Below are 15,034 nucleotides of genomic sequence, written 5' to 3' on the forward strand. Positions count from 1 at the left end.
AGGGGAAAAGCAGAGCCTACGGTACCTTGGCGCTACTAAGCCCAGACAGCTCAAGAGCATATCAGGGCTACTATGAACATGCAGACTAACACGCAACACATGCTCAGTGTGTTGGATTTATTGCATTTCCAAAGTGATTAACAGTTTGGCTTTCCTGTTATCTTTCTTGTCCCTGAAAGTCCAGCCTTTCACTCAGGATTATTGTGGCTGTGACTGCCACCCCAGTTTGGCTGCCAGTGAGATAAGGAACATTTGCCCAGGGAGGAATATCACCTACAGAAACATAAGAAATGGGTCAGACCAATGGCTCACCTAGTCCATTACTGTGTCTTTGAAAATGGCAATAGGCAATGCTATTCATGGACAACACATGGGTCTGTCCACTATATTCAATTTCTTCTGCTCATAATCCCCAACATCCACAATCATTGGATTAGGAATGTTAGTGGCCACATCCCAGGCTTTCATATCAGTTTATGAGCCTCTTGCTCCTAAAATTGTCTAATACCTTTCTGAGCCTGCTGACATTGTCAGTCTCCACGACCTCCTGTGGCGACAAATTCCAGAACTTCACTACCCACAGTGTAAAAAAAGTATTCTTTCACCTCTTTTAAACTGACCTACTAATTTGATCGTGTGTCCTCATTTTAGTATTGCAGGATTTTTTGACAGTTCTCATTCCTCTTCTCCACTGCCTTCATGATTTTTGTAAATTCTTTGGCTTCCTCTCCAAACTGAAGAGTGCCAGCCTTTTTAGTTTCCTCATAAGGCAGTTGTTTCATCCACTGGAACTAGTTAGCTGTTTTCTTTGTACCATTTCTTATACCACTACACTTTCCTTGAGATGCAGAGACCAGACTGCACACAGTGCTCAAGATGTGGCCTCAGCAGGGCTTCATAAACCAGCAAAATCACACTATCTTTGTGATGGTTCCCAACACTTTGCTGATTTTTGGCTGCTGCTGCACATTGAGCTGATGATTTCAGAGAGCTGTCAGTGATGACTCCAAAGTCCCTTTCCTCAGCTGCAGCTACCAGTTCTGAGCTCAGCATCATCTGCAAGTATAGCAACAGGGTAGACAGCACTGATTCCTCATCCATCCCTTCCCAACAATCTGCAACTTAAGATGTATCCTGAACAAAAAATGTACCCACGTGTTCAGTAAACTTCCACAAATTTTTCTTCCATTTAATTTGCCGTTATTGTCCAAACTCATAGTATAGGAAATCTAAACTTGAGAATCCAGTCTCTTTTTGAGCAGGGTTAAATATAACTTGCTGTTCCTTTGGAGATTGTTTCATCTATGAAGCTACAAGCTATTCTGGCAATGAGCATTTCTCATCCTCTCCCTTCCCCTATAAGCAATTATATATCTCTTAACAAGCAATTGGCCAAGATACTGAAATCCAAGCTCCATCCTCCTTGGTGAACTTCTAGCCAACAGCTAGCGCATGAACATGGATTAATTTTCCCCATCTCCCTGGCCCTGTGAATACAAATGTATCCATGAATACTGAAATAGCTGCAGTTGAAGGGACTGTGATATCTCTTTCCTTCAGCAAACATTGTGTATCTTGGCAGTGCAGGGTCTTCTGTAGACAGACTGGAGATGGTCGATGCAGGAGGCAGATATGGGATAAGCAACTATGCTTTCCATGTTTGAAATGAATGTGTTAACCCTGGACCTATAGCGTAAAAGGGGAGAAAAGGCTTTATTTTCTCTTCTCATTTTGTGTGAGCTTCTGATCATGCCTGATCTGATTGTGCCTCACTGATGAGAAAAGAGTGTGCTCATGTATCTTGTACGTCTTGTAGGACGTAAGCAAATGCACAGAAAACAGCAAAAACTTCAGCAGGAATGCAAGACAGGCTGAAGGACTTTGTATAACCTACAACTGTAATGATGGAGAAAACTTAACTTTACAGATGTTAGCATAACTTGCTGGGGTTAAATGAATGCTTTTGCAAACCAAGAACAGATGTGACACAAAATGCATTTATTTAAACTGCTGTACAGTGGAAATCTCAATCATTTTCAAAAGCCAGCTGAGGGAGAATTAACTCACAAAGCTTGTATACAGGAAGCATCTTTGCAGTTTTCAGTGCTGAATTTCTTTTTCTCTGCATACAACTTCACTGAAGTGTAGTTATATGCTGAGTGGCAGCAACACGCTTGGCAGTATACAAACATGGAGAAAGACATGGTTCCTGCCCTGAGGAGCTTACAATCTAAAATTTGACATGGACAATACTATTCCAACATATAACAATCAACTGAAATATCGTCAGATAGAAGAGGACCCAGTTTAACAAGCAATTGTAATACCAAATATATATATAAAGGCCAAAGGTAGGACTGAGTGGTGTCTTTGTTCTGCTATATTTAAATCCTCATACGTGTGCAGGCATGAAAGAAAATGACAGTTTATTTGAGAGGGTGATTTTATTTTCTCTGGTGGTACTGCTCCAGCTTGTGCTTCCTGAAAAGAAAAAGAGAAAATAAATCAGAATTTAGCACTCCTTGCATGACTTTGCATGTCTGAACATCAGACAGCTTTATGCTGAATTAACTCCCAACAACAACAGAGGAACCCTGATTTGGGAGAGGCAGCATGGAAGAAACGACAGCTTTTCTATCCTACTGAGGCACTGGGTATTCACATTAGCATCTGTATGGTTGCTGAAACCTATGGCCATTTACCCCAGAGGTAGAATTAGCTGGGAATTTGTCTAGTTCTAGGAAGAATATATCACACCATGTGTCTGCAACTGGGAGAGAGTCATACCACCCAAGGGATAATCTGCTGGAAATTCCAGGTTTCTTGCAGGTAAACAATTTTTTCATATTAAGTGATTGTTTGATCTCTATTTCCATGCGGAGGAGAAGAGACAGTAGCTGGGAGAAGAAAACCTGAAAACTAAATTTAAAAACACATGCTGACAAAACTTTAGTAATGCTGGATGCTCATACATCTGGACAGGCACAAATTCTGCCCCCCAGATGTTTCCTGTTCTGTGGTTTTACAGTCACTTTAGGCCTAGTTTCTAAGGCAATCAGAGTAATAAATCATAGTGTGTCATGCTGCTTCTTGGTCTCCTCTCCCTTCCCCCGTAATTTTTTTTTTATTTTTTTTTTGAATGTTGGCCAATTTCAACCAAATTTGAGAGAGGACTTCATTTCAGACATGAAGCTCCTAAAAATTTCAGAGAAATTAGTAGCTGAGTAAGAGGGTGAAGAGGTGAATTCTTACCCCAAATGAAGGTGAAGCTGCAACATGAGTCTCACAACTAATGGCTTTTTTTGGCCCGTCAGGTGGGCAATTAGCGCATATTTACTGACCATTCAAGCAGTACACATATACTGCATGCTGCTGTGGCCATACTTAGGGGACATAACAGGGAGCTGGGGATGTTAAGGAACAGGCCTGAAGCAAAGGTCAGAAGTCTGGCAGGGAGATGAAGGTTGTAAGAGCTGCGAGGAATTGATCAAGGAGTCTGCAGTGGTGGATATTAGGGATCACAGACACAATGGTGTAGGAAACTTTTCTTCATTCATTCTAGGGAAATGGGGAAAACTAACAGACTCTTTAAGGGGAATAGTTATGACTAACCACTATGTGTCAAATACATAAAACTTCCTTTTTTGGGATTTGGTAAGTTCTTTCCATGCTTGTCCTCACAGTTACTGCATAAAACAACAATATGTACAAAATTTTCAAGTTGATGTTTCTTTAAGAACATTTAGAAACTGTGCTGGATACCTTAATAGTTACCTGAAAACCTTTTCAAGAAAGAATGTGTCATAAGAAAGTGTACTAAGACTCTTCTTGCTCCTCTGTCTCCTCCATCTCTTCCTTTTCTTCTCCCTCTTCCTGCTTTTCTTCTTCTTCCTCCTTTTTTACAGAAAATATTTCAGTAGGTCATGTAAGAACTGAGGAAAAACTGAACAGTCCTCTTCTTTTGCAACTGTTATGTTTCTAGCAAATGTCAATTTTATTAGAGCATAAAACAAAAGTAGAACAGAGGAGTAATGTATACAGTTTTTATTCTTAACATGACAAGGCTCTAGCCTCATGGAGTTAGCAGGCTGGTGTTGGAATATAAAGATACCTTTCTTAGATAATTTAGAAGAAGGTAGATGGTTAAGCGGTAAACAGATGTTCAAGATCAAAATGAGAATATAAAAATATGTGTAAATATGACACAGAACTCAATATTTGGAATTAGATGCTTTCTTTGAGCAGTAAGCAAGTCAAGATTCATGCCACAGGAACTAGACTCTTGACAGATCATTGAGAGTCAGAAGATAAGGCTATGTTTCTGTTTCAAAAGTTCTTATTTGTCATAAAGGAGAAATGGCACAGTTTAAAGCTTAAAGCCCCTGCCTTCAGCCAACCAAATAATTTTAATGAAAACACTGGAGAAATATTCAAGGCATAAATTTGCAAGCCCCGGCAAAGGAGAAAAGTATATAAGAATTTGCACCTGGATCTTACAAATCTTGGCAGGGAAAATATATCCTTCACCTAATTACCTAATTTGTTAAAATGGCTCTTACACATTCAGAACACTGAAAATGTAATCAGCATGGTGTCAGTTAGTGATTTTCAAAGGTATACGTGTCTTGGGAGCTCTTGGCAAATTTTATTAAAGAATCTGTGAAAGACAATTGCTCTTCCATTTACAGTTTTAAATAATTAAAGGCCTATCTTTGTTCCAAAACAATAGAACTGTGATATGACCAATAATTATCGTAGCAGAATATAGTACTAGTATATTCAGCATCATGAATAAGAATTTGCTAACTTTTGAGTGAAGAGATGAGACTGAAGAGGAACTACATGCACACAAACAAAAGCTGAAAGCAAAATGTCCAGACAGTATACTATACCCCTGCTGCTGCATGTTCTTCCTTGTTTTCCTACATGAAAGAACATATAAAAGAAAATGGTTAAAAGACAGATCAAAGAAATAATATCAGAGGTCATATAGGTAAAACACAGCAGAGATTAAAATGCTGAATTTAGGAAAATTATGTGGATTTCAGTGGATTTACTTTGGGCTACTGTCCTCCAGAATAACTCACAAAGCACATTTAAGCCAAGCTTCTACTTTGCAAAAGGGCTATAAAGTCATGGAGTACAATCCCCTTTTCCTCAATTACTTCCAATCAAATCTGCTTCATTTACAAGCAAAGTATTAGGGCTTGGGTTCTGATTGGCTTTTCAGTTTTTTTTTTTTTTTCCTAATTATGTGGCCCTCAAAATCAAAGTTAAGTCAGTATTATACAGAGTCCTAACTGTGTTGTAAGTCACTACTCAGAACCTGGCTTGCTATTCTGTTGATGATTTATAGGCTGGAACAGATGCCTTGGCTCAACACTACTAGGGAATAAGAAATAAGGCAAACTGACTTTAGACTATAGATTGAGCAAAAGTGATAAAGTGGGATAAAAGAGAGAAAATATAAATGTACAGTGCAATAGAATTCAATGTCAAATACCAAACTGCTTATTGGAGGGAAGAGCTAATCTTACACAGGAACTCAAAGAGAAAGGGCAGAAGGAATGGTACCACACAGAAGGCTATTAGGAATTTGCATAGAATGAGGTGGGATAGGGAAGTGAGCTGCAGTGCCAGAGTTGATATATGGCCTGGAGAATTGCTGAGCTAGGATATAGACTTGCATTACAATATGATTTTTGAAGACAGTTCTAAAATAATTTGGCCCTGTTCTCAAAGTGAGCTTAATCTGTACTGGAAACTAATTTAACTGGGACACCACTTAAATAAGTTTCTACACCCAAGCTAAAATCTAAAGTTAAAAATGGATAGTATGAAGAAAGCAAATATATTGCCGTCACATCCAGCGACCAGCAGAATCAGAGCCCCTGCTGTGCCAGCTTTGTAGAAGGTCACAGTCTCTTCCTCAAAAACCTCAGAAATGAAAGGACAGACAAAGCAAGAGAAAGGGACACTATATCCAAGCAAAATGGCCCCCCAATCTTCTCCTCCAGAAGATGGGGATTAGAGTTGAAAAAGAATTAGGAGGAAGTGAAGGATGAGCCTGATGAAGCGATTAGGGGAGGAAGGTTTAAGGTAAGTAAAAAATTCATGAAGAAATTTTAGTGCAGCTGTCCCTGCTGACACAGGCTGAAAACTATTCCTGTTACTGCAGCATCTGTGACTTTCTATTTGAACACTTGCTCTGGGCTTTCCTGCATGTACGTGTGAATGAGGGGCTAGAGCTGCTGAGTCCAGGGCAGCCTGAAATGCTGTTGACAGATCTAATGGGAAGGGCGTGAAGAACAACCCGTCACACCGTGCGCTTATCCCTGATGCTTCCAGGAGACAGCTGCTGGCTTAAAAGATTTGTTTTTCAGAGGGTTGGGGTCTCTTGCTGGCTTCCTCAGGGTCATACCAGCTTGAGACAAAAGCCTGGAGCTTCTGGACTTCTGCATCTCCAAGCAAGTGCAGGAGGAAGCAGCAGAGAAGGGCTGCAGCCTCTGCACATACCTACATTGGCCATTGGCTGCCATTCCTGCTCCTGAGACATGGGAGGAGCCTCCTGAAATTGGGGCCCCTCCATGCAGCTCCACAATTGAGACTGTCACAGTTTATTTTCTCATCTGTCATATGCTCATTGGCAAACACTGAGATATCTTTACCTTGCCAAGATTCTTCTAGAATTGCTCCACAGGGCGTGCATTTTTCTTGCAGAGTCAGTGGAGAAAAAGCAGGCTGGATTACACCCTACATCGGAGAGTCAGTTTCAAGTTTGTTTGAAACCAAGTGCTAAGTAAGGCCAAATTGCCAATGCTTGATTCACCTTAGTATATTAATTCAGGAGCAGAATGTAAAACTGTGATGTGTAAATTACGGCATTCTGATTTGAGAGTTTGTCAAAAGAGTTGACAATCCAAATAGGACCTGACTAGAGTTCAAAAGATGCAACAGTTTTGCTGCAAACCACAGAGGGCCAATGATAAAAAGGCCACCCTTTCAGAACACAATAGGCACAGACCAGCTCTTAATAAGCTAGAAGAAAAAAAGACACGAGTGAGGAATAACACCCTGAAAACAACTATTCAAGGTGGTCAAGCAGCCAAACAAGATAATTCTGCTGGGCTGCAGAATTAAAGAGAGGGAAATACTGAAAATCTTATGTTGATGCTACATGTATCCTTTAGAGCCTAACATCCAAAGAAGGTACTTCAATGGCAACCTCACAACCTTTAAATGTATAAATTCATAAAATCTTGGCCAGGTAAGGAAAAGTTATTCTAGCTTTCTTTTATAGGGGGAAAAATGAGATACAGACACAAAAGGCAGAATTCATCTCACTTTAGCTGTCTCAAAGTAATTCATCTCATCTAAATTAGTCCTCTGCATGCTCTCTGTAGTGAATGAAGATACCAGAATTTCTAAAGAATGATTCATGTCATCCCAAGAGAAGTGACAATTGGCATTAACTGTGGCAAGGCAGACAGATGCCACATCACTGAAGTGATTTGTCCTCTGTGACATGGGAAGTGGGTGGTAGAACAGGAAGAAAAATGTTTTTTGCAAGTCCCCAGGAGCAACCTTGCTGGTACCTCACTGCCTGCAGTCGTGAGTACCCTCTCTGAGTGGGACAGAAACAGAAACAGTATTTTTTCCTCCCTCTAGGAGCTATTATACATCTTGTGGCATAAAGAAGGTGGGTATCAGAGCTAGATGATTTCAGGAAGACTTTTTCTCCCCCTTAAACAAGAACACTTGTAAGACTACATTTCAACACTGCCGAAACTGTGCAGGTGAAAGGGGAGGATTCATAAGACTAATCAAGTTTTATGCCTTAATAACCATACAAAGTTTTGTTCAAGCACACTGTCTTGCCTGGCTTCCCTTCCTCTGCCATAAAACTAAAAGACAATATATTTTCCACTTACAGATCCAACCTACTCTCTGTGAAATGGATCAAGGTGCTTGTTGTATAGGAATGGTATTGCATTATGTCATTACAAAGCCTCTCATACACAGCTGCTTGACACATTTGCAGACATGTTCCAGCACTCTGTTCTCATTTGAAAAACATTAGAATAGACTGCCAGCCAGAATGGCATGTAACCTAATCCAGCCAGAGAATGCAGTGCAGTTTTATCCAGAGCTTCTCTTAAGTTTTGAGCAAAAAGGCACTTGATGGCATTCATGAGCTGGTGAAATTTATAGACACATTGAAAGGGCTTGGAAACTATTTAAGGATAAATTTCAGTTCCCACTGACGGCCAAGGGCAGTGTCTCTCCTCATTGCCACACAGGATCAACTTTGAAATTTTAAATGGTACTTTCCCTGATGCCTGAGACTTGCATGAAGCTATATGAAAGAATGCATTTCCAGCCTAATGCTTCGCTAATTGTTAAAATGGGAATCGGAAAAGGCTTACAGAGGGAGGTGCTTCTTCTGGAAGAACTTTGTAGCCAGATGAAAAAAGCAAAACAAAACAAAACATGTTTGTTGTGGTCATTAGCGAAACAGATGCTGCATTTGTGACAAATATTTCACAGAGAGAGTCTGAGCTCCAAACCACAGCAGAAAAGAACAAGTGTAAGTAAGTGCTTGATTCAGTAGCAGGCCTGCCTCTTTGGGAGGAGAGTCACTTGATACTGCAACATCAAAACAAGCCCATTCTTAAATGCCAAACTGGCAGAGCATCAGGAGACATAAAGCAGCCAGATCCCTGTCTCCAGATATAGGGTCCATTTCTACTCAGTCTCTAATGGGGCTAGAACCTGGCTAGTAATATAAATACCTCACTGCAGAAGAAACCTGTACACAACAGCATTGGCCCTTTTTGCAGGCTCCAGCTACGCTTCCATATACCACAAGTACTTTACTGATGTTAGCTCAGTGCAGGAGAATGTGAATGGTATATTTTGTAGATATTACACCAGGGAGTTGATGAAGCAACTCAGATGTTTTCTTCCAAGAACCTTTCACACTGCAGTCTGAGATCTGCCCATGTGGGCAGAAAGGGTAACAGTGGTCTTCATTTCTGCACTGGCCAGAGGTTCCTTCATGGCCTGGAGAAGACACTGTCAGGTCTGGCTTGCTGTGATAGCAGTCAATGCCAGTACATGATGTGTGCTTAACAAATAGATTTATGAGCACTACACATGCTGGTCATTGATAGCAGCAATTTTTCCATACAGATAGGACTCAGATGTCTAGTTCTCAATTCTTCTCCATAACTAGAGTGCAGCTCCAAGTGAGCATTAAAAAAAAGCATTCAGTAAAAAGCAGAAAAGAAAACTGTTAAATAAAGACAACCGTTGTGATTCAAGGTCCAGAACAAAGTTTCCTGGAGTTTTATCTGGGTTTCACATCACCATGATATCAAATAAATGCATCCAAAAGACAGATGAGGCCACTCTGTATTCAGTCTTCCCACCCTGCGGTACACAAGGAGGACTTGTGGGTTTATGTTTCATTAGCTTACCACAGGTAAAACCCTCATGTCACAGATGGAAAAGGGAAAATTACCTGTTGATCTTCTGATGGTGACTGAGCAGACTGAGCCTCTTCATCTGCTTTGGCTTCTGCATGTGCCTCATTTACTTCAGTGGCATCAGACTTTTCAGTCTCCTGGCAGCAAAGAAAAAGTCATTGTTAGCCTCAGGACACGTGATCAACAATTTCTTTCTATACAGTCTTTTGATTGCATGATTTTGGGAGGTGTTTTTCTAATTTTGCTTCAGCACTTAAATGAAAATATTCCCTTTTGGACATTTTCCTGTCAAAGGACCACTGGTTGGTATATGTAAAGCATGAATTCAAGCCCCTTATTTTCTTTTCGGAGCAGAGTAGATTCCCTAACTTTTCTGTGGAAAGTTTAATAGAAACTGATGCTCACCCTGATGGCACATTCGGGCTTCAGGGAAAAAAGTCTTTTTCACCAGCATGCATTCCAATTAAACTTCATCAGGAAGCTACAGGGAAACAGATGTAATAAAGGATTTCATATACAGACTCTTAACTTTCTTGTTTAAAATTATCATGTAACTATTCCTCAGTTCACATACCAATCCAGCAGATCTATTTCTCCCAGCAACATGAACAAGCAACTCCTAGAAGCTCTTCATTTTAAGTCATCTTGTACTTTCAGTTAGGTAGCTGTGAAAGGTCACACTGGACCACACACTGTGTCAGATAAAAGGAGACCTAAATGGCCTTGAGTGGAATAATAGGAACGGGATGAAATGCAATAGCATGACGTTTAAAGTCACGTTATTAGGGACAGGTAGTTCTGGGACAGATATTAGAAACAGATATTTCTGCTGTAATTTGGGACCTCTTTAGTTGGAGATGATCAAAGAAGAAAAAGATGGTTGAATTTTAATTAATCACAGAATAGCTGAGCCATCAGTGTGATGCAACAGTGAAAAAGCTAATAAATGTGATCCTCAGATGTATCAGGTGAGGTATATCTGATGGAGCTAAAAGCAAACATTAATGTCAGTGTATGAGCAAAGGCAAAACCTTCTCAGGATCATTCTGTACCATTCTTGTCACCCAGGCTCAAGAAAGAGAAATTCAGATGGGAACAGGTGCAGAGGGGTGTTACAGGAATATCTGAGGGAGTAGAGAGTCTGTCTTATGAAAGAGTGACAAAAAAAGCTTCACTAGTTAAATCAGGTGAATGTAAGGCTGTGAGGGGATATGATGTCTCTCTAAAAATAGATCAGAGTAAACATCAGGGAGGCACAGGATAAGGAAGAGATTGAAGTAGATATAAAATGGGTACAAATCAGCTGTAAATAAAAATAAGCTGAAAATCAGAAAGAAGATTCTAAACATCAGCAGTGTGCAATTTTAGAAGAGCTTTCTTGTAGAAGAACTGGAGGTAAAAGACCTAATTCATTAAAGGGGAGCCCAACCATCTCTGAAAGGCACTACCCGGCGTGGTTGCCTCCAGCATCACAGAATTGGGCTCCAGTGTCTGTGCCCTCCCAAGCCCTACATCCTATGGGCAGAGTGGCATGTCCCTGAACACAAGAGGAGCTCCTTTCTCATCCCTGAGACTGAGTCCTTACAATTCATCCACCTGGAAGGTTTGGGTTGTTCTGCTTTTCCATAATTTCATCTCTGCCTCTGCAGTCATACAAAAGCCCTCAGTCAAGATCCTCTGTTCTTTAAGCTTCACAAGTCCCCCTCCTACATCATGTGTGTCCTACATCATGTATGATTCCTCAGCTGGTATACTTATCCTGCAGAAGCATCACACCGGCATAGCTATCTGGCTTATAGCCCTCAAGCAGACTTGGTCAGTGCTGGCTCTGTGATCTTTGCCCCACAGTTTGCCATGCAATACAAGACGTTCTCCTACGGAGATGTTCTGCTAGACTGGGGAAAAAATGGTAGAAACAAGGACAGGAATGTTTGGAAGCAGGTATCATGGTAGGGCAAAGATAGACAAAATACTTCCATGGTTTTGTTTTGTAAGGTTTGGTGCCTCTTTGGCAGTTTTCTCCTGAATCAAGGAAAACATGCTTTTTATGTAAGAATCTTGTTAAAAGAGATTTTAACAGGCTCATAAGGCTCATAAACTCCCCTTCCCCTCCCCAGGGGATAACAAAAAATAATAAAGAACACTATTAGCAAAAAGTGTCAGAGAAGCGAGTCAGGCCCTCCCAGGAGTCCTTCACAGTGCTGCACTGCCCCTTCCCCTGCTATCAGCAAAAGCTTCTGCAGGGTTGCATGGTGAACTGTAGCAGGGGACTGATCTAGATTAAAGCTTTAAAAAGAAAAACAGTTCTATCTCTGGCAGCTTGCACACTCCACAGCTGCACAAACGTTTTTGCTAGCACTTGGAGGATGCTTGAGGAGGGGAAAGAGCAGCTGCGAGTAAGGGGAGGGATCAGGAGGAAGGTGGGTCTATTTCTTTACCTGGCAACCCTGTGTTGTTTCAAGTGTACATGAAACTGCAGGCTCACTGCACTCTTATGCTGGTAGCATTGTTATTAAAACTAGATCTACAGAGACATTTGTTTGGTTTAACTTATCTTTTACCTTTGCCCCACGAGCTAGCAAAGAATTTGAAGATAAGAATATGTAGTAATACAGAAATATATTGAAACTCTCTTGTGCAACATTGTGTTTATACATTGTATGCTTAAGCAAATTATAATTTCCTTACAGATGCTTTCTCTGTAGCAGTTCCTAAAATGAATAGTGTTCATGAAGACTAGATTGGTTGGATATTTATTTTCAATATATATCCTAACATTTAAAATCCCAGTTCTCAATATTTTTGGCTAAAAATACACAAAGAGTGATGATGGCATTTTAACTAAAATTTACCATCATGTAAAACTGTCTGAGATGAATCATAAACTTACTCAGAAGATAAGGCAAATAAAATTCATGGCTGAAAGAGTTAAACTCTAGAAGCAGCATGTTATCAGCCAGCACACAGACACATACACACACACACAGAGTTTTCACTGATTATATGGACAGTTGTGATATTTGGAATATCAGCATTATACTATACTGAGAACAGTCTCAGACTGAGCATAAAAGTGATGGGGCCCTAAGAAGAAACGTACCCAGCTTTAAACCACATTGTGGCATCTGAGACTGATGTTCATTAGCCTAGATTTAAGAAGTACATTGATTATAACTCAGTCCTGTACCTGTATACTCTTGGCACATCGTTGTTCATGCCACTAATCCAAGATTAACCAAAATCATTCAGAAATCCATCACTAACTTGAGTGATCTTTGGGTCAGGCATAAAGTATAGTTGCCCTCTAAATCCCAGTCTGACATGAAACTTTTTGTTTATTTAGAAGTTAGAATTAAATAGAAGTATTTAAGACCAGGTATTCCTTCAAGTGAGAAGGTATTCCATAGTAATAGAATAAAGAACTTATTAACACAAACACTATGCCTGCTTGTCCTCTTGGGGGTATAAAACTGTGGTGCTCATTGCTGCTAAATGATGCTGAGGGAAATACGATAACCAGTGTGATGGGGAGGCTCCAGGAGAGAGAGAAGGGGGTGAGCTAATTGACTCTTCCTGAAACACCAAAAATATTGCATTGATTTCTTACAGTGTCACTAATTTTTATGGCCAAAAAGCACCCTGATAATAATAATAATAAAAAAATAATAATAATGTATTTGGTATATAGGAAGAAAAGTGTGAAGAACTCTGCCTGATTCCCACAGTGACCTAAGCAAGGACTCAGCATTCGGAGCTTAAGCCTTTTCACCAAGAGCTACAGCACTTTTCACATGCCACTCATGCATCTAAATACTTTATTGGATTGGGACCAGGAAAACAGTGGTCAACACAGTAACTCATTATTTGTACTACAGTGCGTACCTTAGCATAGGTCACAGTAAGGCTGACTGTCGGGAGAAGTGCCTACTTAGGGAGCTGCCTCCAGCCTGTTTTCCAGCCAGCCTGGTTAACTTTGACGTTGACTTGCTGGTTCCTATTGAAACAATTAAAGCTTTTTTTTAAGTAAGAGGATACTGTGCACAAAGACTAATTTGCATGTGTGCTGCATATCTGGTAAGGATCTCCTCTATATCCATGTGTACTCAGAGCTTCTTTGCATGTGTCTGTCAGTCTGCACCTTGGTGGCAATTCTGATGTGTCCTGGACAAATCAGACTTACTGCTTAGCTTGGACAAATCAGATTTACTGCTTAGCTTGTACTTGCACATTAGGACTGACAGCTCCTGGAGCCATCAGAGCTCCACATACCTAGCAGTGGTGTCCAGTGTAGGTACCTTTCTTAATGAGGTCTGGTGGCAAATTGTAGCCACCTATGCCAGAGAGAAGTCAGGGCTACAAAAATGAGAATCTGCAAAAATGAAACATGTATTGTGCACTTAGCAGACTGATGTGGCAGTTAATTTAATTCTCCAACAACTATTTTGTTAGAAAGTTAGAATTTGTTGAAGGAATGGCAAAAGGTTCCTCTGCTTGTTCTGGGAAATAGGCTAAAAACAGTGCTGGATCAGGATCCTAGTAGGCTGTGCAAAGAAACAGCATCATGATCATTAAAGAGTGTACCTACTGCTGGCACAATAAGATTCAAAAGATGGATGGAGAAGGGAAGAGAATCTTCTGAGGCAGGAGCGGTCAGTATAAAAAGCACACCAGCTTCATATTAATCTTTATAATGCCTCAGTGAGGTAAAAACACCTATAAGGCAAAAGCTTACTGACTTGTTGTGTTTTCATACTTTAGAGTTTGCTTCTTTTGTAAATTATCACCATATTCCAGGAAAAAAAAAAAGATTTAAGAAGGGATTAGTAGGAAACTCTGTCATATCTGTCATCATCAGCATCTCTTCCACACCTGACATACTTTCGCAGATTCATGCTGCTGGCAATGTCATGAACCACCCTTTGTACTTCATGCTAAGGTTGAATTGACAGCCTAATGAAAAGAAAACAGAAGCACCGCAGCAAGGTCACTTGTATGACAAAGCACAGCCAGACTGGTATGCAGTCAAGATGCCGAGAAACACCTCTGCAATAAAAAATGCTAAAACACTTAATATTTCTCTCTCAAATTCAGGAACAGATTCTGTAACGGGCAGGATGTAAATATACTTCCATTCTTTACACATATTCTTTAAAAGCACTCTTATTTATTCTATTTTCTGGACTGAAACAATCCCCAACACTGCCAATGCAGCAGTTAATCAGCATAAACCATTCTTGTTTGCTACCAACAGCACGAGAAGTTATCTGCCTGGCAGATTGTTCTGAACTTATTATTTTCAACATTTACAAAGTTGTCACAAGTTAGAAACTGTAATAGCCTCTGCTGTCAGGTAGGAATGATTGAATTCTAAAAAATTGCTACTTTGCTTCACAGACATACTACCTAACAGAACCTTGCATGAAGGAGCAGATAATATATGAAGTGAAAAGGTGGAAAAATGCAATTTTCGTTATCTCACTGATTCTCCACATATCTTTTATAATGATTATAATATGTAATACTTGTAGGTCCTTTAAGACTTTCAT

The 15,034-nt window shown here is 40.2% G+C and overlaps 1 protein-coding gene across 1 annotated transcript in view; it reads right to left on the reverse strand.

Annotated features, from left to right (window-relative positions):
* Positions 1 to 2,359: 2,359 nt before the first annotated feature.
* Positions 2,360 to 15,034, reverse strand: part of LOC106494901 (SH3 domain-binding glutamic acid-rich protein) — a 58,383-nt gene continuing 45,708 nt past the window's right edge. The window contains exons 6-9 of the mRNA XM_067298581.1: positions 9,524 to 9,625; positions 4,893 to 4,922; positions 3,775 to 3,894; positions 2,360 to 2,481 (exon numbers count right to left, since the gene is read on the reverse strand). Of these exons, the coding sequence (XP_067154682.1) occupies positions 3,817 to 3,894; positions 4,893 to 4,922; positions 9,524 to 9,625 (210 nt within the window). The 3' untranslated portion in view covers positions 2,360 to 2,481; positions 3,775 to 3,816. The remainder of the gene's footprint in view (positions 2,482 to 3,774; positions 3,895 to 4,892; positions 4,923 to 9,523; positions 9,626 to 15,034) is intronic.

This window comes from Apteryx mantelli, chromosome 1 (genome assembly GCF_036417845.1).
Source record: "Apteryx mantelli isolate bAptMan1 chromosome 1, bAptMan1.hap1, whole genome shotgun sequence".
NCBI lineage: Eukaryota > Metazoa > Chordata > Aves > Apterygiformes > Apterygidae > Apteryx > Apteryx mantelli.